This window comes from Periplaneta americana, chromosome 2 (assembly GCF_040183065.1).
Source record: "Periplaneta americana isolate PAMFEO1 chromosome 2, P.americana_PAMFEO1_priV1, whole genome shotgun sequence".
In the NCBI taxonomy this organism is placed as follows: domain Eukaryota; kingdom Metazoa; phylum Arthropoda; class Insecta; order Blattodea; family Blattidae; genus Periplaneta; species Periplaneta americana.
This window is the reverse complement of record NC_091118.1, coordinates 117,760,757-117,788,438: the sequence shown is the minus strand read 5'-3', so window position 1 is coordinate 117,788,438 and position 27,682 is coordinate 117,760,757. Positions and strand designations below refer to the sequence as shown.

The window sequence follows — 27,682 nt, the reverse complement described above, 5'->3', positions numbered from 1 at the left end:
GTATCATTAATGGACTAACCTGCATTTCAGACATGTAAGTCATGCATGCAGGAGCACATATTTAAATGACTTTATGGTCATTTTCGACAACAGTTTATTGAATACTGTTAACATAGATAGATACAAATATTCATGTATGAGGTCTCGCCATCCTCATTGACATGCTTTCTTGGATCGTGGTGAATTTGGAGTTTTCCACTGGCTCGATGCTTGCTTTGATTCTGGATCGTACCCATAGCACCAAGATTCATCCCCAGTCACAATTCTTTTAAGAAAATTTGGATCGTTCTGCACTTCACTCTTCAAGTCACGGCAAACTCTCACGCAGTTTTCTCTTTGGTCATCTGTGAGTAACCGAGGAACAAATTTTGCAGACACCCGTCTCATGTGCAAATCTTCAGTTAAAATTTGCTGGACCATGCTCCATGACAGGTTCGTTTGCTCAGAAACTTCGTCAATGGTCTTTCGATGATCTTCATCAATTGCACGTTTGATTTTGGCAATGTTTTCGTCATTTCTTCCTGTCGAAGGACGCCCGAGGCATGTTGTCTTCAGTTGACATGTTGCCAGATTTGAAATGGGAAAACCATCTTTAAAGGCTTGCCGAAGCATCCCAATGGTCTCGGCTGCAGTTTTCATTAACAGAAAACAAAATTTCACACACACTCTTTGTTCCTTGTGGTCGGCCATCTCACTAATTGCCATCAGTTGAAACAGGAACGCAAACAACACAGCACCACAAACAAACCACTTAACTCAGACTGACACCAGCTCCCTAACAGTCGTGGGAGACCCCAAACTAACACCACCTAACAGCACAACTCGTAACTACAAAGCATGTGCGTGCAACAGTTCAGTCCGGTTACTTTTGGGTCCATCCTCGTATTTGTTTTTGCTTATTTTTGTGCTTATTTTCACCATTTTTCGTGCTTATTTTACTGTATTTGTTTTTGCTTACTTTGCTGCTTATTTTCAGCATTTTTCGTGCTTATTTGTTTGCTTATTTTACTGTTTGATGTGCTTAGAAAACCGGGCTTTACTGATAAGTATAATAGAATAATGAAGTGGAACTGGGTAAAAGAAAACTGGGAAGTAAATAGAGAAATTTTACAACTTGTAGTAGTAAATTATAGATATCAAAGAAAAAAAGGATGGTTCTAGAGAAAACAGTGGTGACATAAAAAGTAGGACAGAATTAATAATTAAAGGAGGATAGAAAGATATAGAAAATATTGCAGATGACATTTAAAAAGAGGCGAATTTTAAAATTAGCAAGTAAGCAAAGGAATGTAGGACAAATATCAAGGAAATATTAGTTTAACATACCTGCGGAATAGCAATAAAATGGTAGGAAAATGTAAATAGAGAGTTATGGTGTGACCTAACTACAGGAATATGAAGGCATAACATAACAGATACTGATGTTGACAATATCATATCATCAGAAGTATAATAAATTATAATATACATTAAAGTATTGACATTCTGGTTCATTCAGTTAAAAAGCAAAGAATTCTCTTACACTATTGCATCTGCTTCTGTTGTACAAGTAGTATTGTGCTCTTCAACAGTTTGGCACCATTATGGCTAACAAATAAAGAATGAACCAACGAAAAGAGTACTCCAAAGATTTTCATAACCAGCTGCACAAGACAAAAAAATTATGTATTAATTATACATTTCTGCAACCTGGGTGCCATAATCACAGTTTATAAGTTAGCACCGTCTGTAAAATATTAAGGAAACACATGCCATAAAAATCGAGGCAGTGATGATAATGATCACTGTTAGTGATCTGTATCTTGAAGGAACGTATACTACAAGCAACCTTTTTAACATTAAATTTTAATGTATATTTATACCTGAGACAAAGCTTCAAAGAATGTCTGAAGCAACGCAAGATCTTTGTTCACTAAGTGAGGAATTCTGTTGCCCAATTTCCCAGTAGCACTGTATGCAAGCATCTTGAGGGAATTGTCGTCCTCAGCTATCAACTTTAGCAGTCCAGATAATAATACTCCAGCAACTGGCGTCAGGCGCTGAATATTAGCCCTGTAAATCAAAACTTTTAACAAAAGCTTCAAGTACTTTACACCTCATAACATGAAAATAACATGAAATGTCGAACTTTCATTTCAAATTTCTTTGTGCAAGAACAAAGTTTAGATGAAGTATTTTTCGGGCTGAGACGTCATAGTCTGCTGGCTGTGTTGCATCCAGTCATTTCGTCTACAGCTACAGTAAACATCTTCAATGGCAAGGCACATGCAGGCAGAAGTGATCTCCTCAACTGCACCTGGTACACAGAGATCACTTTGTCCACGTGTGCCTTGCCATTGAAGATGTCTACTATAGCTGTATAAGAAATGTCTGGATGCAACACTATCAGTAGATCACAGCCTCTCAGCCAGAAGAATCCTTTATCTATAGATACCAGCCATGAAAGCCTATATTCAAAGAACTAAGTATGTTCTCATGGCAGTTACCACATGAAGTATACGAACTGTATTTTCATATTGTGAACTGTCATTACAATACAAGTGCTTAATCCACAAAGATATGGTCTTGCACATTACAAGTGAATTCTCTAGTACAGTAAGTAGTACAAATACTAGAGTTTCTGTTTCACGAAACAGTTTTCTACAGTTGTACTTTAACTACTCCATACTTACAAATTACAAGTGAAGCTTTATGATTGTGTTCCACTAAAGTACTAGTACCTGTAACTTACCAGTGAATTATCAAGTATTCTCTACCAATGGAAGAAGGCTAATACATACATGTGCAGTGCTATTTAAATCTATTTATTTCATAATATTAAGAAATATTTTCATAAATATGTCTAGAATACATTTTCTTGCTTCTATTTCCTTCAAAAGAAATAATCTCGTCTTCTTTGGCACAATTTTAATAATTTTACAACGTAAGCAATTTCGTAACAATTAAAATGAAGATGATAATTAGCGGCATCTGTTGACTAATATGGGAAACTATATTGGAGCACATACAAAGATTGTGGAAAAACATGATGATAATAATATGGAAGTAATTTTTCATTATCAAAGTAGTAAACTAAAATATCACTGCAGGATTATGAAATTCATAGAAATATTACACTACTACGAATCTTTGCGGCATAACCTACCTTAAAATACAACATTATGATTAAGGAGAGAAAATATAACCTAATTCAATGAATGAAATACGAAGATAATAGCTGTTTCATATTATGACATAGTATGTTTACTGATACGATGTCACTTGTAGCGATTCACTGGTAATGTATTAAGACATTTTAATTCTTTCGTGGAACAGAAAAACACAATTCCATACTTCATAAATTTTCACTAGTAACTTGTAATGTACACAATAGAATAGGGCCCATGTAACAAAATTAATTCCATATGATAAAGAAACCACTGACTTTCTATATATGTTGCCACTCTGAGATTTACTGAATTAAACATGCCAAATAGAACATAAAGTTAATGTATGGCCATATTTTGTTAGTTGTTCTTAAGTTCGATCTACAAAGATAAATTTAGAATTTATGTGCTATGCTTCACATGAACGAATATGTTGCAAACCTATCTTCATTTGTTATTTTAAATCATAGTTTTAGAATTTTACTTTTAGGTAGAGACACGCAGTTCTTGTCTCAAGGAAATAACTTATATTAATACATATCATTAAATTAAAAAAATAAAACGAAAACAGAAAACTGAAAGAAAATAAGTGTATTTTTTTCTAGTCGACATTTGCTGGAAAAACTATTACAATGAATATATTAAATAATAACTGTGAAATATGGATAAAAACAATTAACATTTGATCCTGTTTTACCATATTCCAATAATGCAGGGGTGGGAAAACTTTCCAGTGAACGGACCATGGACACCCATACTCATTCAGTGATCGAAGCAGAGAAAATACTGATCTGAAACCCACCAATGTCACAGTATTAGTAGATTTGTGATATACCTTTCTCTATGTATAAGATTAAATAAACTAATGAATTTAGCTTGATGGGCCAATTATGCTTTCAACTGAAGTCTGCCCACCCCTGCAACAATATTTAAGCTGCACGAATTCAGAATTTCACTGTATTCAACATGGTACTATTATATAATATGAAATTAAATTCTTCAATTTTTGATAGTGTAACAAAAACTACTGAAACCTGTAAGATTTCACACTTTCATTGCGATTAGATTTAGCAGTCATTAGTGGAAATTTAACTTCAACAATTCAGAACTATAAGCAGGTTCTATCTATCTTCAGAATAATGTCACTCAGGCTCTAGAAGATTAAACTAGTCTGTTAGATCTGTTACTCTTGGCAATCTTAAATAAATGGATGAAAGAGAAATTCTGCTTGAAGTGTTGTGTATGTACCAATATAACTGACGTCAAGTATAATATAACAATAAAAATAAATCACCGCCCCCACTACCACCACCACAAGATTATAGTCCTAAAAGAAGTATTATGGTCAGAAAAAGTTTTCTTGCCCCAGTGTTCATTTCCCTCTTTGTTGAAGCTAGTCATTTTGATATATTTATGCATCTAACCCAGTACTGGTTCATGTAAAATAACTTCATTTCGTTTGGAATCCCACCTGATACACCCAGCTATTCAGTACTTGATCATCCATCATCATTATCAGAGAGGGTAGAAGAGAAAGTGACGTTACTTCCTCTAGTTCAGTGGTTCGTCGCCAAGTGGCGCTAGCCCTGTTTTCCATGCCCAGTTTCAGGATCGCTATTCAAGTGAATGCAAAAGGTTTTTAAAATTACCCATTAGATAAGAATGTATTGTAGAGTACTTAGTTACAATATTTTACTTCTTTAAAAATTTAATATTACCACATTAACAAATTGTGAGTTATACAACACAACCCTGAATAGTAAATATAATAACCGAAAAATGGAACATTGTGCCAGCTTCAGCCAGAAAGACGCAAAAAAAATATATAGCATCGCAAAACTGAACATTTTTATGGCATTATAAAGTACGCATTGACATGAAATTATAGTTTTTATACACAAGAAAGAATGTAATATAATAAAGGAGACACTTCATTTTCACCAATAGTTTTTATCTACTATTTAGTCATTAGTTGCAGTTGTATCTGGTTTATATGTAATTCAGGGAAACAAAAAATATTACGTGCAACTTAGACTCATAAATTAAGCTTCAATATTATATCTATGCTAACGTAAGTTTTGATCTTTTGAAATACCTAGGTTATTTTGTGTTTTGTAAAATTAAAACAATTTGGTAGCACTGTATTAAGTAGTTGTATGTTACTTATTGGAGAATATTAAATTAACGACTTTTCCATGAGATCTATTACTTTCTCATATGCTCAATTAGAAATCTCTTATGATGTGGAAACGTAATAAACAAATGTAATAAAACTGTAAACCAGATTAAGTTCTAGCCTAGATGCAAAGTAGAATTATACTGTACTTTTGTTGCAGAAATAACTTTTACGTTAATTATGACTAAAGTGCTATTATTAAAAATAAAATAATTAATAATTAAACATGCATATTTAATGAAGTAGAAGCTAGGTGCTTCGATTCAATTAGGAGTTCACAATTAGCACTTTAATATAGCAAATTTTTTAGCCGGCACATAGATTGAAAAATGTTCAGATGTAGAAAGTCTATGGTAATCATCACAAGATAATCATTTCCTAATTCCAAAATGTAGCTCTAGAGGATCCTAGTTAATTTTTTTCTGTCAGAATATATTTAAATCTGCTATTCCACAAGAATTAATATATTTTGCTAGTGCTCTATATTGTTACTCTAAATAATTCAAGGGTTCTTTCTTAGGCAAACGTGTTCTTTGTACTGTCAATTACGTGTCATATATTTTCTAAAATCGTGTAATGCTAGAATCCTTTGTACAGGGCAGACAAGGGAGTCTTTGAGTTCAGCGTATCTGCAAGGTCGTTCATTCACCTTTGAATTCTTTTGTATTTTCACTTTCCTGGAACCCATTATAGTTTATGACTCTAAAAAATGTATCGATTTTGAAAAACTCACACTGAACAGCTGAAATGCTGGTCTGGAGTTCATTCACTGGAAAGAATTACGGTCAATGTAACTAGACATAATTTTGGTCATTCAGGTGTGGAGTAATGGCACATAAATGCATACAAGTGCATGATTAGCTAAGGTATTCTTTGATTTTCGCGTGTCACATCCAATTATTTTTTACTCGGATATTTAACGATGCTGTATCAACTGCTGGGTTATTTAGCGTCAATGGAATTGGTCATAGCCAGATGGTATTTGGTAAGGGTACATTGTTATGAGAAAGGATTGATGTCCTCTTCGTTGAATGTTTTCTCTTCTTTTCTTTTTTTAAGATATTGAGGCATGTTTGGGAAAATATGTGTTATGGCATACAGTTTTGGTCACCTGTTCTTGCGTGGAAGTCCTACCTCTTTACTGGCAATAATAAATTTATCGGCTCTCACAATCAAAAGTTGTCCTTGGTAGTGCAGTTGGTATAGTGCTGGCATTCTACGCTCGACATTGCGGGTTCGATCCCTGCCGAGATCGATTGCATTTAAGTGTGTTTAAGTGCGACAGGCTCATGTCAGTAGATTTACTGGCATGTAAAAAAAAACTCCTGTGGGACAAAATTCTGACACACCGGCGAAGCTGATATAACCTCTGCAGTTGCAAGCGTCGTTAAATAAATCATGATTTTAAAAAATCACAATCAAAACCGCAGAAAAATGGACATCACAAAATATATAAGAACGAGCATACAGTTTTCTGTGTTCGTGGAATTGCTCTGTACCACTTCTGAAAAATAGTCTAGTCTATGGATGGATAAAAGAAACGTCTCTTCCTTACAGATTATACAGTATAATTGGATTTACATCAAGAACAAAACAATTAGGCTTATTACTACTCGCTCACATAAACGGCAGAATAAAAAATCACCCAAACACCACAAGAAATATCATAATTCCATAGCAGAACGAGTTCTACCTGCTCTGTCCATAGTATTAAGAGGAAAACTGCAATCTTAGAACGATCGCCATGCCAATGTTTCGCTCAGTTGCCATGGCGACACTAGGGGTTTAAAAGTCCCATTAGACCCTTGCCGAGTTACCACACTTTCTATTCTAAACGCTCTGTCATTATGCTTCCATCACCTTTCCATAAAGTTCAGACTTCATTCCCATAACATAGGACAGGTCTTACTAAGGTCTTATATACGAGAATGCAAGTATGTCTTTGGACAAGAGAAGATTTCATTAATCCATTTATGATGTCCATGCATTTATAAATTTTTTTTCTGCCAAGAATGATGGTTTGAAACCAAGAATTCTGAAAACTGGAATCTACAGTATTACAATAAACATTAATATTTACTATATCATATTGCAATATATTTATTAAAATATGTCATATTCATTACTTATATAATATTAAACAAGAATTGCATCAGGACTTATGTTTTCCAAATTATTAATTATTCTTGTCATTTTTTACTACTATGTCGAGATTTAAACTTATTTCACAACTGAGGTTAATACCTATGTACACAATATTTCAGGGGTAGGGTTGCCAAGCATAACAGACAAACAGAGTAAGAGAATCTTCCAGGTCTACAGCCATATTGTTCTAATTCTATAAAAAAAAACAGACTCAATATGCTATTTATATTAGTGCAATATCATTACATGATTAATATTTAATTTGTTATAATACATATACTAACAATAGCAAGAATTCTCTATAATTTTATGAACTCTTACCACAATGGTGTTTCATCAACTACATCTTGATAAAAGTCAGTATTCTGCACCAAATTAATAAACGCAATCTATCTTATATGTAAGTACGACTTATGCATAAGTAAACATATACTATTTATATAGCAAAGAAAATGATGAAATCAAACGTTCTCTAATATATACTATAAAAAAAATTCACATGAAGAATCCTAAAACCAATAAAAATTTCTCAAAACTAACCCTAAAATGATGACCATTGAAAATTGTAAAGCCATATTCTTCAATCTGGGATTTGTATTGGTTCCATATAACGAATCAAAAAACACCTGTAACATACAAAACAAGCATAAAATCAAAATCAAAGAGTTCAAAGTGATTATAATTTTTTTTAACTTAAATATCCTTATAATCTAATATAGATAACAAAATTTGGAAATGTGTTTTTGATCTGTTTAATGTATACATGAAAAACATATAAAACATTTTTCTGTGGATTCTCTCTGTAAAAAGACAAGATTAAGCATTTTGTTACAGATGAACAGGCATTTCACAAGCAGACAATTTTGAATCATTTCAATTTTATTCATCAAAAATTTCAACTGAAAACACAAATTTTAGATCAATATGTTGTTATTTTCTAATGCCAGGCATTTGACAAAGTCATTTAGCTCAATATGTAATTGTACTAATGCAGTGCTAATACCACACTTCACATTCTAACTGAATTTAAACAATTCAACTATTCATAATAGAAGATGTAATATTTCAATGATTCAGTAACTTCTATATTTATGGAAAAAGTTTCCAACTAATCTTAAACAAGACAAAATTCTGAAATAAATGTTTTCCCCATTTTAGGCACAAAAGACAAAAATTATATCAGATACACTTACTTGAATACAGGCTGGGAAAACAAGAGCAGGTCCTCTGGATTTACAAAGATATGGCAAAATTTTAAGCCGTATTCGTGTACTGGCTGGAGAACGATGATGTTCTGCCTTGAAAGTATTAAGACGTGATTTTTTAGTCAAGAGCTGTGTCCCCAAAAATAATGAATAAAGTGGGGCTGTTAAGTTGATACTACCCCAGTCTAATAATCTGAAACCAAAGGAAATACACTGACTGAACATAGGAACTTCTCACTCGATGAAACTTCACTAATTAATTTCATTATAATAATTTTCATTTACTACAACATCTAAGCCAGTGATTCTCGAACACCCACAGCAACCTTGTAATTTCTTTTACAGGATCAGCAGAGACATATATGTATATGTAAGCAAGTTTTACTTTAACCTATTGTTAAAAGATTAATATTGTTGAGCTAAGAACAAAACTGCTGTAGTTAGGGAACATACATGTCTCTGCTATGCTGCCACAATTACTACTAATGGAACAGTTAGCTGCTGGCTTTAAGAGGTAGATGGTGCACCAGACAACAATATAAAACTTTCTATAATTGATATCTTTGTTTCACATAAAAAAAAAACACTCAACTTTCTTCACACTTATACCAGATCAAGTGAAGAAGTAACGAGATTTAACTTGGCTTACCGATTTCATCTGGATAAATGATAATCCACAGACTGTTTCTAAAGCCAAAAGTTATCTTATAGAACAAAGATCTTCTCATACAAGCAGCAGTAGCATCATCATCATCATCATCATCATCATCATCATCATCATCTTCAGTCATTTTCTCTTTAGACTGTTCAGTCTTCAAGGATTTAAAACTGTTCTCTCCACCTTTTCTGTGACAATCCTCTCTCTCTCTCCTCCCCTTAGCTCTATAGTTCAAGATTCGTTTCAGGAATCTGTCACTGTCCATTTTAGATTTTCCATCTGTTTTTGTTGATATTTTGTTATTTCGTCTTCCAGACTATATAGTGTGTTTAATTTTTGTCGATATCTTCATTTCTCATTCGATCAGCTCTTGCATATCCAAAATTGATCTCAAGAAACTTATCTCTGCTGTCTGTATCATATTGGTTTAGTGTTGTATCAGGATCCAATACTCAGCTCCATAAAGAATTATGAGTACTGCTATTACATTATGAAACCACAAGCCAATGTTGGCTTTACCATACAAAGCTCATTTAACTATAGTATAAACATTGATATATTTTACATTCAATAACTTTAAACTGTTTTAAATCTCTGATCTATTCTACAGGGACGTCTGCTATTAAGATTTTTCTCATTTCGAATATTTTCCTGTAAATGCTTATATTTTAGTCTTTGTCTTTTTTTAGTCACACATTAAATTAAATTATCTTTCCTATAAATCCATTTACTTACCCAACAATCTTTTTCAGTTCCATGTCAGCAGCATTAGCAACATTAAATCTTGTATCTGCAGCTGCCACAATCAAATGACAAAGAATGTCAGAATCAGCCATTACTCCACCAGCTAGAAATTTCACAATACCCAATTTGGTCTGAAATGGAAACATATTGAGACATAAGTATCAAAAAAAAAAAAAAGTATGCACATTCCATTTTTACTTTCATTTGTAGAGCTTTAACAATTCATACTACAAGAAATTAAGAAAACACTTTGTCTTGTCTGGAAATAGAGAAGCGTGAATCTATATAGTACAATATCAAAGAAAAGAAGTCATGTACAACAAAGTATTCCACGGAATTACAGAGAAAAAATTACACAGTAACATTATTAAAGGAGTAAATACAACCTAGATCATTATCAGACAGTCCTTCTGACACCACAAACTAGAATATAATGTACGAGAACACTAACAAATGTTTACAAATTCTGTCAAAATTCTGTTGTTGAAGTGCATATAAAACATACCTCTATCAACTCCCATGTTTACAGAAAAAGTACCATACTTAAAAAACAATGAAATTCTTCCCTCATGATTAGAAACTGCAGCATTTCACAATACTCAATTTAACCTAGCAAACTTCATAATATATCCATTGCCAAAGAATACGATAAAAAAAAGCCAAAATTAAAGTACAACAAAATAAACCTAAATGGTACACAGAAACAAACATAATTATGTAACAGTATTGAAACATAGGTCTATAATGATATACGAGGGAGAGTCAGTAAGTTACAAATTGAAAGAGCAACCTACATTTCTGAATAAGGTGTCTGAAACTGTCACTGCTAGATGGTAGTTTTACTGATGTGTGCACAAGAAAAACAAAGAAGGAGCAGTTGCAAGATCATAACACCTCTGCATGAGTGCACACTGATGACTCGATCCGAATATTGATGCATGCTTTGTCTTGGGCTCGCATATCGCCCCCTTCTTCATGTCTGCTTGGATCAAGTCACCAACCTGTTGCATATTTGCCTCCGTGACAATTTCCATTGGCTGAACAACTCTGTGTTCAATACTTGTCTACCATTCAGAGAATTTCTGCACTCAATTGTAAACAGCAAGGCTCACCACACCAGGCACCAATTCTTTATGAATATTCTTTGCTGCCAGACTTTTTGTCCAGAAAAATCACTCAACACAGAGTTACTTGACAATGGTATACTTGTGTAGAGGCGCTGCCATCTTACAAGTGGTTTCTTTGTTTCTCTTGTGTCACCTGTGTGCACATCTGTTACCTTGACACCAGGATAACAATCCCATCTAGCTCTGATAATATCAGGTATCTCATTCAAAAGTGTAGTTTGCTACTTTGACTTGTAACTTACTTACGGACTTGCCTTATAAATCCAAACTAACACCACCACTAAATTTTACATATCTTCTACAATATATACAGGCATAAGCAAAACTGGACATAAGAAAATCAATTAAACATGAAGAACATCCAGTGGAACTAAAAAGTTTAACATCAAAAATGTTACAAAATAAATATTCAGAAGATAAGTGAAGAAAAATATACATCAATTGTTTACATCTTAAAAAAAGCATTTTGTGAATATTCTTCTCCATATCATATCTCTACCCAATACCAAAAACTGTGATGCCAAAATTATAGCAGTTGACCAAGCACTGGAAAACATAGTAACCTATACCAATCATTAAAACAAAATAGGTAGTAATACTAATGAACTCTAGGACAGCTACAAATGCAATTATTAAAATTTTTTTAGTTGGTTATTTAACGATGCTGTATCAACTACTAGATTATTTAGCGTTGATATTGATGATAGCGAGATGAGGTCGAGGATTCACCATAGATTACCTGCCATTCACTTTACAGTTGGGGAAAACCTCGAGAAAAACTCAACCAGGTAATCAGTCCAAGCAGGAATCGAATCAACACCCGAGCAAAACACCAAATCAGCATGAAAGCACCTCAGCCGACTGAGCTATGCCGGTGGCTATGAATTATAATAACCACATAACAAACTCCATGAAATAAGAATATTAAGCAAAATTTTGAAATCTACGTTAAAAGGCCTAGTGTTACAATGAATTCTGGCATACATAGGATTAATAGCAACTGAAGCTGCAGGCACCTTAGCCGAAAAGGGAGCACAGGAATAATAATGCCAGCTAACAACTCAATAGAAAAATACAAACATATATAAAACTAATCATGCTAGAGCAATGGACTCATAAACCTGCGGACACAGGTTCGATTCCTGGCATACCCTCAATTTATGACTTGCGTTGGGCAAACCCATGGTCTCTGGCAGCTCCACTTACCCTGTGACATCCTATCAAATGTCCATCATCATCTCATCTCATCACGAGTGTAGTGTAGATCAGCCTCTTATGATGCACTCCGGGCAACGACTTTGTCGTAAATTGGTCGACACAACTGACTTCATATGGGTGAATGACAGTCAAGTATTACTCGCCATTAGAGGGAGGGGGAAAAACAAACAAGACTAATCACAACAGTGGAACAAGCTACGCAAATAATCAATCAATCAATCTTCTTAGTGTATCCAGCTGTTTGCTGACAACATAAAGTCCACTATAGTCCACTGTAGTCTATTCAATTTTTGTTTTTCACGAGAAATGAGGGGTATTTTGATCAGTGTTCATTATAGATACCTGTTGCTAGTAGCCAGAGATGGGGTGTAGTCATTATATACTGCAGGGCTGTCTCTTCTGCAACTGGTACTGATGATTTTAATTTACTTCTTTTGTGATTTATGGATGGACAGTATAGAAGAATGTATTCCAGATCTTCATCGTGATTATTACACCACAGACAAGTAGGATTATCAGAAATGTGAAATCGGTGTAGGTACAATTGTGTGACAATGTAACCTGTTTTGGCTCTTGTTAAAAATGTTTGAACATGTCTGGGCAAGTTTTTGTACATTTCCAGGTTATTTGGTTTCTTTTGTACAGACTGTAAAATTTTTCCTTTGTCAGAAGAGAGCCAATTGTTGATCCATAGGTTTATAAAATGAGACTTCACTGAAGCAAATAAGAAAACGAAGAAAAATTAATGGGACAAAAGTATGAAAATATAGGATGACAAACGAACTTGCAGATGTGCCCATAGAAAACTACAGTAGCACATTTCCAACTGACAACAGACCATGATTACTTGGAAGAATATTTACATATTTACATTGATTCAGCATATTAAATACAGGACAATGCAAGATTTGAGATGCAGAAGATAATATCGTGTATGGAAATCATCTGCCGAGTTTTTAAGTACAAGAAGAAGAATGAAGAAATTTCTGGGCCATACCAGGAAGCTAGAGAGGAGACAATGCAAAACAAACTTTTCCATATACCATGTTATTTTTATTGAGCGAAATTTTATAATGTGATGATTTTAGGATATAAATCACATCATGGCAAAAAATTACTGCATGCAAGTCAATTTACATGCTCAGGGAAAGTACAACAAACCTGTTCTAATTCTTCTGACTTCAGCGGACTCCCTGCAGTAACTCTCTTGAAGCTGTATTCACTCATACCAGGTGGTACAGGAAATGATGTTACAGAATTGTTACTTGTACCCTGCTGCTGACCACTCTGAGCCTGTTCTTGCTGCTGATCCTGCTGCGCAGTTGCGCTAAAAACACAAATTGAGACATGCATTATGATTACTTGAGCAATCACTGTTTTAAGCAGTACTTTGCAAGTTCAAATATCTTTCTACATCTCTGCAGAGTGATAAATTAGTTACAATAGCTTCAACGAGATAGAAACTCTCGCTCACATTCTTTGATCTTGCCCGCATGGTGAGACATTACGCGATGCCAAGCATCACAAAATCAGGTCCACAATCGTTCAAGCTCTTCACAATAAGGAATATATCACCTATGAAGAAATCCATGGTCTATCGACAGGGCCAGGTATTTATGGGGATCGCGAAAATCACGACACAATAGATATACAATAGATTTTTGCTAATCTCTACCAATTAAGTAATTCTGATTAATAATATGCGGATAAAACAATCGTGACAAATCGCGAAATAGAGTTCTAATAGCGAAATATGAACACATTCGCGAATTATTACTATTGCGTCCTTTTACAGCGAATTTCATATTCTGAGTTTTTTTTTTTTTCACTTGAATTTGTTATATATCCAAGTAGCCTACATTGCATTAGTGAACTCAAAAGACTGATAATTCAACATTTCACTAATAATTTGAAAGTGTTAATTTGAGAACTGCAAGTTTTTTTTTTTTTTTCGTTTTTAATGAATGTGTGTTAAATACAGTCTCAATCCAACAAATATTGCCTATTGGCCATAATGCACCTTTATCAGAATCCAACGAACCTTTAATGTTAATTATTTGGAAAGTAATATTCATACTGAATTAATACTTGTAACGGTATATCTGAGTGGTTTGTCTTTGTAATCAAGCAGAATGTAATCATATGTATAGTGGTCTTTCTTTATAATCTTAGAGTTTGTGTGTTTAAAAAAAAAAAGAGGACTTTCGATGTGGCATGTGCATGCATTGATGTTCCTTGGTTGCCAGCCTGATGGTGCGCTCTGGGTCAGTCTGTGTGTTTGACTAGAGCTGGAGCTATCAGCTGGGATTAAAGAGCGGGTTTGATGTTCGGGTTCAGTGATGATAGTTATAATTTCAACCAATGATTGGAAGATTGGTTGTGCTACCTTGGTTTTCGCTAGGCTCAAACAAATGGATATTGTAAGTCTGTATGTTGTAATGGTTAGTAGATATTAAGATTGCTTCTGTTAGAGTATCAAGATTATGAGCTAATTGAATTGAAATATGTATTGAAAAATTTTTTAAAGGGAATGAGTTCTAATTCTATTGTTATTGTTAAATTAAATATTTATTGTCAATTTAGTATTGTTTAAACAGACGTAATTTTGTATATTTGGACTGTCCTATTTTTTAATAAAAAAATATTATAAGGTTGGTTTAATCAAAGGTTTGAAGTCTACAAGAGCATTGTTGGTTGGTTTTTTAAGGATGTGTTTGCTTAGTTAAGGGAAATAAAAAAATTAAATTTGATATAACTGCAAGTTTGAAATGTTAAGAATCTATTAAAGCTTCCAAAAATTTCCCACCTAACACAATGGAATAACTGTTTCATATTGCAATTCCAAAATAATGTTGTGTTTTCCAAAATTTCCATTAATCTCCGCCAAGAGTACAAATCAATCTCCAACAATCTCCGCCAACTCCAATATTAAAAAACACAAATGATAAAATAATTAATCTCCATAAATACCTGCCCTTGGTGATATGCCAGCGAAATGAGTCCAGGGCCCAGTGCCTAAAGTTACCCAGCATTTGTTCTTAATAGTTTGAGAGAAAAACCCTGAAAAAAACCTCAACCAGCTAGCTTGTTCAAACTAGGTTTTGAACCCAGGTCCGCTTGTTTCTGTCAGACATGCTCTTATCATTATTCCACAGCAATGGACGCCACATTTCTTCACCTCACAGAGTTTTTTTTTTTTTTTTAATGTCAATATTATATTAATAATTATGCTTTATTGTATTTTGGTAGTTTAAGAATACTTTCTGACTTCAAAACCAAACTCAGGCATCCCATTTTGATGGTCTGCAACCTGAAAACTAAGCGTCTTTACATAAATATACTACAATCTACTCTAAATAATATTCTCTACTAAAGTTTGAGGTCTCGAGAGTAAAGACAGACTCATTAAGGTTCATACTTCAGTGGGAGATGCTAACTTTGGAATAAAGATTCCACAGCTTGTTCAAAGAAAAGAACCAGGCAGGATAATAATGGTGGGAATTCAAGGATGTAAAAAGAAGCTGATGTAGGCCTATACAAAGCCTTGTAGCCTCAACTTATATCAAATAGTTTAAAATTAAAACTCTATATTAGAAAACCAGAATTGGTGGTTCCATGTCTGTTTTCCTTGCCAACTGTCATTTAAAGATATTTCTCCTTTACGCTGTTGCCATTGTGATTTTTTGTACTAAGTCATATGGGCAGAAACATTTACAAAATTTTCTGACAAGGAACTGTGTTGTTTATTGAGTGAAAAATATCAAGATACTGTGCATACATTACTTTCCATGGAAGAGAGATACTATGTATTACAAGTAAATGTTTTTAATTTCATGAACAAACTCAAAATTTAAAAAGTTTAACAGGACTTACCCATATGGAAGTAACAGCATATCCAGCATGAAGTCTGAAAGTAATTTGCAAACATGTGGACGTTCATTAAGACCGAACAGAACACTCCTCTTTTCTGGATCAGCTGGCACATTCACATGCCCAAGTACTGGCATCAGAATTAATAAAAGGCTGCAGAAAAGAAAAACATGAAATTTGTACACATCCTTCGTATATGTTGTTATAACTATGAACTTCCCTCCTTACCTTAAGCCACTAAACAACCAACTGTTAATCCTCTAAAACTATAATAAATAAACAATGTTACTACAATTACGTTACATTTAGGCCTATTGAAAGCATAACTGTACTTATATGCTGCCAAAAATTACGCTGAAGATGACAACTGATTGTATATTGCAAACCCAAAGTTTAAATATATTTTACTCTGTCAATATCTGAAAATTATGTAACCAATCTGTCGAATAAAAACTGGAAAATGAATTTTGTTGACTTTAAATTCATTCCACCCCAATACAGTAACACTCAGTTTATCTTACCTGTCCTGATGTGACTGAGGTTTTCCTTCTAGAGCATTCAGAACACATGGTACTAATTCTGCCTGCTTTGCTATTGGTAATCTCGGATATCCCAACTTGATATAGATTATTGTAAAATTCTGGAGGAGAAACATGAAATGCATTCAAAAAAGTCATTTTATTCTGTTACTATAATGAAAATGATCAATGTATCAGGTTACAAAACTTTTATAAATATACGGATATTCTTCCTTCCATAATGTAATAAGAATAAAAAAAGTTTCAATTAGATTATGACATGATTTCTAAGATGGCGGAACTTGCTTAAAGATTTGTAATGTAAAGTATTGTAAAACTTTTTATTTGAAAATTAAAAGCTGTATAGTATTATCTCTATACAAACAATACAAGAATACATGGTGACACAGTAACTCAAATATAATCCCTCTTTTAAGTAAGAATTTGTCAAATAAATTATCAATAATTTCAATATTCATATCCTTTGTAAAATCAGAATAATCTTCGATACCCGCTATGTTTTCATTCATCCGACTTGTCACATTTCCTTCCTCAGTAGCAACTCTCTTACCTACATACAAGTTCGCTGATGGAGAAATTAAGAACTGTAAAATGTCTTCTATTAGTAGTTGCTGTAAAACACCATTATCAGTATTATGATTCAAACATTTTAGGGGGCATATGGCCTATACAGATTCATGTGACAATACTACTTTTACATCCGGAAAGAATTTTAAAATAAAATCATTAGACAACATTTTGGGTAAACCATTTTGAGAAATTTGCTTAAAAGCTTCAAATAATGTTATTTTATACGAGTATGAACTATGATATTTCAGGATCATACTTTCCAAATGAAGGGCCTTGTAGATACTACTCATCATGAATAAAATCTGATAAGCTCTGAAGAAAAGGTTGTACCACAGATGCAGAAAACTTGTATTTCCATGAGAATTTTGAAAATTATTTTTTGCTGCATCACATTATGTAAGTTAGTAAAAGATACGAAATGTAAAATGTACCAAACTGACATAGCAATATACACTCATGAAGTGATGGATCACTGTCCAAAAATAAGACGTCGTAAGTTCCATATATAACATTGTCACATTACTTAAAACTGCACCATGTGAATTAGAAAACATAATCGATTCTATTTTAAATTAAAATATAAACTTACAGTAACAAAAGAACTTGCTGATGGATCCTGATATTGAAGAAGCAAAGCTTCCACTGGCAACTGCACCAAAGGACGGCTCTTGATTCGCTTATTGATATGGACAAGAAGTTCCATAACCTGGGAAAATAAAAATATATTTTTGTAAAGGAAACAGGAATTGTCTTCCCACCAAATTTGTCTAATAGTATTGAAACAGATGTACTTAACAATAGATGGTTCACCCGTGTTCTCATCTATTAGGAAATATTTTCACAGATATTTATTTATTCTCATCCATTTATTTCCATTAATTTCCTTACTTTCATTGTTTCTATTTCCTTAGTTTTATTCTTTTATTTACTTAATGCTTTAATATCTCGGTTCTAGCACAATTACTAAGGCTAAGAATACTTTTAAATGAACTTGATGCTAATAAGGTAACTCAGTGACAAATTTCTGAAGAGTTGTGAAAGACAGCACATGTTCTTTATATATATGCAATAAATTAAGAAACTGCGAATGTGCAATTAATTATCTGTCTCCAGAAAATTATGGTATGGAGGAAGCAAACGTTCACAAAGGACCTCTGTTAGAACAATCTAGTTTCAAACTGAAATCTAATTCATTGTCCAATTTTTTGTTAGAAACAACATTTACATTGTGATTATCTCAGTGCAGTCGGATGCTAGCACAAGAAAACTTAATATCCTACTATCCACTTAGTGCATATCTTCTTCCTGTTCCTTCCTCCCTCTTTACTATTTCCTCAGTCCTCCACTTTGCTCATCCTTATCTATCGAACTCAACTTAAATTTTATTCTGGCCCACTTCTTTGCTTATCCACTTCATCTTCAGTTCTTGTAGCAGCCATATTTCTTGTTTTGCACCTTATCTATGAGCTTTTGGAAAAGTACAGGTACATTTGATTGGTTTTGATTTTTTTTATCACATTATCCAATTATAAATGTATTCCATTTGTTATTCATCCAGGATGATACTTCATTTATATTTAATGTTCCTGATTATGGTAAATGGTAAAATGGTAATAAAAGAAGAAAAAATATTTGAAGAAAAATTATAAGGTTAAGTTTTCTGTAATTTTGGAAATCACTAATGACATAACAAAACCAAATTCAAGGTAATGAAGCAACGAAACCAATTTCCAGAAATAAATAAATATGAAGACATGTCAAGCCTATCTTTCAAACTTACAGAATGTCATGACTAGAAAAATCCCACAAAAACAATAATACTCAAATTTACACAGGTGATTATGATATTTTTGAAAATTGAAATTGAAAGGTCATCAAATTTAATAAAAGTATAAGTAGTACTTATACTAACATAGGATCTTCACTTGACAATTGGTCCCACTATGATCAGATATGAATCATTCTTGATGGTGAGCTAATGGTGACATTGCAGTAAGAAAATGAGTCATCAAATGACATCAGCGATTGTTTGTAACATTGTCTTCCAGAGTCCACAGTGTGCGGGTATTAACCCCTTGAGGCCTGGTGTACATAATAGTGCACATTGTTTCTTTTTTTCTTTTTTGGAATGTCTTCGATACTTGTAAATATTTTCAAAAATTCAATGTGATAGAAATGGAGAATATTATTTTTGAAACTTTTTATAACTGAATTAAAAATAAAATTTAAAATTTTGGGGCCCCAGGGGTCAAAACTGTCCCCAAATTTTGATTTTCTGTGAAGACTTGATTTGGGAATTTTGGATCCCCAGAATGATTGTGAGGCCAGTTTTTTTTTTTTTTTCAATTTTTTTTTAAATATAAATTCAGGTCTGAAGGGGTTAAGGTCTTGTTTATAAGATCACAGGTAAAAGAGCACATGGGTAAAGACCATGGTACCTCAATGCCTACAAATTAGGCTACACCTTATTATCCAATCACAGAATAAAGATTCTGACACATGCATGGAAAAATTAGCAGCATGCGTACCTGCACTATTATATTTTAAAATATTTTCATCTGTTGGTTTCCGAAAGTATGATCTACGAGGTTTTCGCCTTTGCTGTGACATTAAAAATGTTAGACCCGCAATTCTTTTAGCACTAATCAAACAACACTGTCATCAAACCCTTTGACACTTAAAACTGTTTCCTTCTTCAGTTCCGTTTTGTTAAAAAAATTTATGTTTGTCAAACTTTCTTCACTGTCTGAATTATGTTCATGTGAGACACATTAACTACAGGGCACTTTCTTACGAATCTAATCAAGCACTTCATAAATTATTTCTTTTCTTGAACTGTACATGAATGATAGAATTGTCATTTTGAGAATTTCACTTAAGACGCAAGATCCTTTTATATACCAAAAAATGTGACAAAAAGACCTCCAACTTTACTTTCCCCCTAGAAAAATAAATTTCTCTTGTGTTAGAAATAATGATCTCAGGTTCAGGGGCAAGAACAGTACAGCAACCATTACACAAAGGGCAGAATACATTATATTAATCCAATACACTTTTTCTGTTTTGGAAGTCGCAATGAATGATAGGTCACAAAAAGAGGAACATTTTCTGTTCAGGAACACATGCTCGATGACATAGTCTTAAGGAGTTATGCACACCAAAAGTCAAATTTTACGGTTTCCCCCCCCCCCCACAAATTCTCTATACAGGTTTTAACAATTTACAATTAGCTGTTCAAATTGCATGTCCTATACTTCATTAACATGTTTGGCGCTTTCACAGCATTGATTGTCTAAACTCTCTCAAGCATGGCAGGGTTGTGTTGGATTTGCTGGATGATAAGGTGCACTACACAGAAGACAGGATGTTAAGACAGGTTGGCAATACACCAAACAGAGCAATACAACAGTGTAACTCAGACGATGAGGATTGAAGGTGCAGACTTATGCAACATATGCAATGAAGAATGCTGTTCTAAAAGTACGCATAACTTATGAAGGACTTGTCATCGAATATAATTATGTTCTTTTTTAACAAAAAATTATCCTCTATGTGTGACCTATCATTCCTTAAAATTTGTTGGTAAGGTCCTGTTACACCCTGTGTGTACGTGTCTGTATGTATGTGTATATATATATCTCTCGAATATAATTTTAACAAAAAATTATCCTCTATGTGTGACCTATCATTCTTCAAAATTTGTCGGTAAGGTCCTGTTACACCCTGTGTGCGTGTGCATGTATACTCTTACGGAACATGTCACAAGAGACATTTCCTAACGAAATAATAATTGCAGTACTACAATGTTCATCAAAAGGAAAATGTCTATAAAGTTAAGTCGTACATTTTACAATGTCTTCACTGCAATTTAAAAAATCTGTAAAATTTTAGCATTTCTGGAGATAAAATGTAACCTCCAAATGTACTTGCTAAATGTTTGAGGTGATGATCTAATGACTATTTCTCTGGAAATTACATTTGAGTGTCTTTTACTCAGCATCCTCTTCATAGAACCAAGAGTGCACCTACGTCACATGGTTACTCAGTTATGTTCACACAGTGACATTACTCAAATAATAAAAAAATGTGTCACAAAGATTACACATAGACTACTTTCACGCATTTAACAGCAATTAATTTCTTTCATCATGTTACAAATGATATTACTGTTTAAAGTTCATTAACTTTAACTATTATTCAATGTTTACTATAATCCTAAAAATAAGATTAACAGCCAAGACAAGACAGAAGTGACAGTAGACAGAAAAGATTAGATTCCATTTACAATTTTTACAGCTTAAGTTGATAAATGTAATTCTGCACAGATTTACATAGAAGAGCTAGATGTGTATTGTAATAATTTATAATTTTCTACTTTATTTACAAGAAGTAATGTTAAAAAGTAGACCTATTAGTGTCTTGTAACAAAACTCCCAACATATTCCCTTTTTAAGAGAGAGAGAGAGAGAGAGACACACACACACACATGCACACACACACACACACACTTTCTCTCTCTCTCTCTTAATTAATTAATCAATCAATCACTCAATCAATCAATCACTCAATCAATCAATCAATCAATCAAAGGACATTATGGAGCATGTTGACTCCATATCGATTTCACAAAACGCTTCCAAAAATTTTCTCGGGATGCAAAAATGTCTCAATTTTTTAATTTATCACTCTCTCATATAAGTGCAGTTGGAGTAGTGCCGGATTTGAATGTATACCAACCTTCTCCAAAATGTCAATGTTTTCTTCATTAATAAGACATTCAAACTAAAAATGATGGCTGTCTTACCTCCAACAATCATAGTGATGAGAATGTAAACAACAAAGTTTGCAAACAGTTTCCAGTTTGGTCATTTGGTGCTTTGTCTTGGTAGTATGTGCTTCTTGTTTATAGTATATTAATTTGTGAGTATAATAACTATGAGTTTTCATTAATATGCCACAAAGAAAGTGATCACTGAATTACAAACTTCCACAAGATTTCTGTACATTCAGAAATTAAAATAGAAAGACAATGTAGAGCATACACATTATAACTCGACATTTTCAATATCACACGGTGGAAGAGCAGATATCAATGACTACATCAACAAAAAGCAGCATAATCTATTTAATCATCTATCATCTAATAAAATAACAACTTTTACCAATTAATCAATGATTTTTAATGAAATTTACAAATAAATAAATAACATAAGTCATTAAGATTGTAAATTTCCTTCAAAATCATTACTTGCAACTAGACTTGCAGGACACAAACAATTTCGAATATGAATTTAAAATCTTTTTCCACTCCAATGGTAGCGAGAAAAGAATCAAAATTTGTAGGAGAAGGTACTTTTACTTATACAGTAGAACCTCGATTATCCGTCACCCTATTAACCGATCAGCAGATTATCCGACTGTCTTTCTGTTGCTCTTTTCTTTCTTTCTTTAAAGCGGAAATAAATATGTACAAAACTTAGTACTATACCTTATATTAGTACCTATTTTCTCTAGAGTGTTTTATTACAAGCCTTTACTTTTACATAGTACTACTGCAGGCAATAAGAACAGTTACTTGAAGGTGTTTTTCCCAACTTGTAAAATAGTCACTATTCAAAAAAATAGTCCCAAGAACTTCCACACAATAGTTATATAGCAAACCTGTGCAGCATTCAGTCCTTGTTCTACTGTCCGAATGCACGTACTTTATAACTCCTATGGAAAATATCTTCCACGGATATCAAAAGTGTTTTGCTAAGTGTCGAAATAAAAATGCAAATAATTGAGAGGTTTGGGAAAAGAGAAACTGGGGCTCATTTCGCATCAGAATACGTGATTGGCGTTACAACTATGCGCCATTTAATGAAAAATAATGATAAAGTGTATAACATACTGTATGTAGATCTACTGTATAACAGGAGCCCTCCTATTCTTCTGCAAACAACCATCGTAAGGAATTTCCTCGGCCCTTATAAATCCGTCGTTGACAACCAGAATTAAAATAGTGAACTTCTGATCCACTATCTAGCATGCTAAACACAGCACTATGGAGGAAGATATGAGACTGTAGTATTGATATATGAAAATATTTTATGGTACGGATTATCCGATTTTTTCGATTAACGGTCCAGTCCACCCCCTTCATTGCCACGGATAATAGAGGTTCTACTGTAATACCATCAATCATAACTGCAGTTTTCGTTCGATGGACTGCACTTCTTCCACTGTCAGTAAGTTTTTAATAGAAGCAGCTTTACCTGCAATCGTACTAAATGTGATCCATTTTGCAATGAAAGCCATTGTGAAGGCACTAGAAGTAGTTAGCCCATCTCTGTGATGATCGATTCCTTCAATCATAAACAACTGAAAACTGTTCCTATCCTTGAGTTTTTTCCCTAACATATGAATTAAAGTACGGGTAATTTCATTTAACACTGCATAAGGATTTCCCATTTTTTTTATTTTCAAAATCTGGTCACCTGTTTATTATATTTCCCTGTGCACTGTTGTCACATCAACTTCTGATGCATTACGCACATGATCAGAATCATTTACAAAAACTTCAGTGGCACTGCCCACACTGACATAGCAAAACTTAGATCATCTTCTATATTATCCACACCTCATTAGTCCTAGTCTCATGGACAGTGAAGAAACGGAAGAGCAGCTTTGATTGGATGCAGAACTGGTGAAAGAAGATGGAGGCAAAATTCAGTGAGCTACTACTCCTCCTCCCCCTCCTCCTAGCCACCGTTCTGGCTAAATCTTATATAATACCTGACAAGTTCCATTACTGGATACGTCTGCTACAGCACAATCTATGTATTTAAATAAATTTACGTGAAAATGTGAGGTCCACCATTACATGTATGAAATGCTGTGACGAAATATATAGCCTACCACATAACACATATATTAAATAAATTTAACATACCTTTTTCCTCACGCCATCTTGTTGGCTTGATAACTTCAGCAGCACTGGTGGAAGAAACTTTGATACTGCACTTTGCAATTGCTCATCTGATTCTGCAGATCCAATACGAAGAAACACGCGTTCCAACAGGGCTGGAATTTAAAAAGTCAACATTCTTACATGAAACAAAAAAGTATATACCAAAACTGCATTGCGAGTAAGGTGACTGACATTACTGCCTTCGTACACAAGGTCTAAAGTTTAGAAATATATCTGGAAGTTATTTGGAAACAATAAGAGGATATAATATGGAAAAAAAAAAATGAAAAAATAATTGAACGAAAATGGCTAGTAAAACCAAATGATACACAAAAAATCTGCATCCAACAACTCTTGTCTATATACAACTTAAAGAATCTAATGAAGAGCAAATTGCGAGAATAAAAAAACGGTTTTATACACAATGTTCACAAAGATGGTTACTGATAGTCCTAGAAGAACAGCTATGCTATTTAAATCTAGAAATATTTTTCAGATATTTTAGGACACTTTTAAGAGGTAGCCAATTACATCTCTGATACATATAATACTGATTCACAGTGGCGCATATAAAACCAGCCCCAACCGCAAAACTTGGCATATGGTAATAGTTTTATTTGGTAATAATGTACTAAACATTTCAGTTACACTCCTGGTACAAGTTTATCTTAATTTTTACCTTTCTACTTATATGTTGGCAACAGCTGTCACCAGCATCGATGCATTTTTCAATATTCTGAAGAATGTTCTGGAAATTTGTCAGCTATTTTAATGTGGTAAGTTTCTTATGTAGGCTATGTTAGTTTTCAACCCTTCCAGCATTCAACAGTTGTTGCAGTAGATTTCTCCCTTTCAGCAAGTCCCAGAGGTACACGTCACACGATGACAAACTGGGAGAACAGGGTGATCACAGATCCCTATTGACTTTTTCCTGACTATGAATTCGTGGAAGTAGATTATGAGAGGTGTGATAAGTCGTACCATCTTGTTGAAAGAAAAAATGAGTGAATTCTTGTAGAGTCCACTGTCTTACAGACTCTTCGTGCATCTATTCATAAACATGTGTATCCACATTCTCCTTGAAAAAATGGGTCCAATGATCAATTGCCCTGACATCCCAGAACAAACATGCAGTGATTTTTGGTGCAACATGTTTTTTTAGCAGCTCAGTGTTATGTATTCTGAGAATTAACAATGAATCAAACAATCCTTCTGAAGCTATCTCTTACGATCCACTGACACTACCGGACAAGATTTCCCTCTTCTATTTTATGAACAACATTCACATCATAAGGCTTCAGTTTCAAATCACGCAGTACCTATGTGCCGAATTGACCTACAAGTAATGCCTGTCTGCTCCATGTTGACTTGTTGGGGTTCTTTTCAATTTAATTCACGAAGTCAGTGACAGCTTCTGGTCTGTGTACAAGTTGTTTCACTCTCTTTATGCTCATTAAAGAACAAGTTAGATGCCATTTCTTCACTAAGTTCTAGACTACTGTCTTTGTAGAACGCTGGCACTAGTATATTTTTTCTTCATATTGCTCATGAACCAACATGAAGGGAAATGTGCAGACATACTTCTCCACAATAAACACACATTTTTCAATTGAATATGGGTGAGCTGAACTGAGCTCATATATAGCCTACATATGCGATAACATGAAGAGGGGTAGTTAGAGTCGATTTCATTTTATGTACTGTACTGAGATATATTTGAACACAGTTTGACTTCTGATGCCATTTCAATTTCAGGTTACTGGCTCGAGACTATCCCAATTCAGTCTCCTAATAAGGACATCTACAGTATATACAGTTTTCAAAATTCTTCCTGCACAAATCTTTCGTCCATACTGAGAAGTTCTGAGTAAATCCTAATCTACTCCAGTCTGTAGTAAATTACAGCAGAATCCAGAATCTGTCACATCTACAAACCTTGTTGTACACTGATATTTTCTTGATAGCAATATTCCAGTAAGACCAATTTCCTATGATTTGTATAGCTTCTTCAAGAATGCTTTCGAAGATTTCTTAATTTCTACAGCACTCATGCAGTTGCAAATCATTTTCATAGCAGACATCAGTTGAGAAGCAGTTTGTATGCGACTCTGAAGTGTCCTGTTCAGCATTTCTAACTACGTCATCATATATGTTGAACCTGATTCAAATCATTTTAGTAGCTCTCCTCCTTGACTGTTTTCTTCTAGCTCGCACATTTCTTCCAAAAGTGCTTCTAAAATACCAAAAACATTAATATTACCTCAGACATACCATTTACAAAATTAGATCTATTACAAATCTGATTTGATTTAGTTGACCTGATACTGGTATATCTATTATTTCGTTTATTTGGCCAACACGATTTATCTTGTTGAACACAAAAGCTTTATCCTCTCAATATTCCTGTCTGGATCAGACTTCCTAGTAAAAGCTAGGTACAATAACACCCTTAGCTCGTGGGATTATTGTAAATAATTTCTTGCAGTTAGAAATGTAATACAAGTACCATAACTTGAATTACTCAATTTATACAATGTATTTCACACAAAAAATGCCAGTGGTCGTTTCTTCAAAATTATGACCTGAATTCCTTTACTTTACTTTACTATGAACTAAGCTGTTCCTCTCCCCTTTGCCAACACATTTTACAGAAAATAAGTGAGGATCCTGTGCACATAATAATAAAGGCTATATGATTGCATATTTGACTCACAGTATCATTTGATATTAAACCAAGTGTTCCATTTTAAATTTTATCCTCAAAAAAGTTTTCTCTACATCTTGGTATCCGTAGGTTTAGGTCAGGATCACTTCACATCACAGTTAAGTAACTCGAGATTAAACAGAGTCGGAAGAGTGACCTCTGAGGTCTAGATCTTATTTGGCGAAGTCTGAAAACTACCTACGACTTTTATCAGACAGTTTTTTGCTTTAGTTTTGTGTTCTTTATCGTTCTTGTGAAAATTAGTTGTTTTCAAATTGAATTTTTGAACGCTGTTCAAGTACTACAGTATTAAAACTGCCATTTTATGACACTAAATTTTCTTTGATGTGAAATTTCTCGGAAATTTCTTCAAATTGGAAAAACCGTCAATAGTAAAGGTGTCCTTCAATTTAAAAAAAGACAATAGTTGTGTATTGTTTTTAGAAAAGCACTGCAATAAAAACAAAGTACTCCCATTACCAGATTAGCAGGTTCAATATGGAATCAAACATATTCCTTATACCAATAGGTTTCAAATTTCAAGGTTTTGTCTTTCAAAACTTGTTCGGCAAAGTTTTCTGCTAAGGCAGATTGCCGATTTGGAGATGAGAAGAGTATATAAAATGTA

General features: G+C 33.6%; 1 protein-coding gene across 3 annotated transcripts in view; it reads right to left on the bottom strand.

Moving 5' to 3' along the window:
- Positions 1-27,682, bottom strand: part of LOC138694552 (proteasome adapter and scaffold protein ECM29) — a 97,719-nt gene that overhangs the window by 67,072 nt on the left and 2,965 nt on the right. For all 3 annotated transcript variants that reach the window (XM_069818407.1, XM_069818406.1, XM_069818405.1), the window contains exons 2-10: positions 24,333-24,463; positions 17,988-18,104; positions 16,811-16,929; positions 16,293-16,442; positions 13,581-13,746; positions 10,066-10,205; positions 8,661-8,865; positions 8,008-8,093; positions 1,863-2,052 (exon numbers count right to left, since the gene is read on the bottom strand). In XM_069818407.1, the coding sequence (XP_069674508.1) occupies positions 1,863-2,052; positions 8,008-8,093; positions 8,661-8,865; positions 10,066-10,205; positions 13,581-13,746; positions 16,293-16,442; positions 16,811-16,929; positions 17,988-18,104; positions 24,333-24,463 (1,304 nt within the window). The remainder of the gene's footprint in view (positions 1-1,862; positions 2,053-8,007; positions 8,094-8,660; positions 8,866-10,065; positions 10,206-13,580; positions 13,747-16,292; positions 16,443-16,810; positions 16,930-17,987; positions 18,105-24,332; positions 24,464-27,682) is intronic.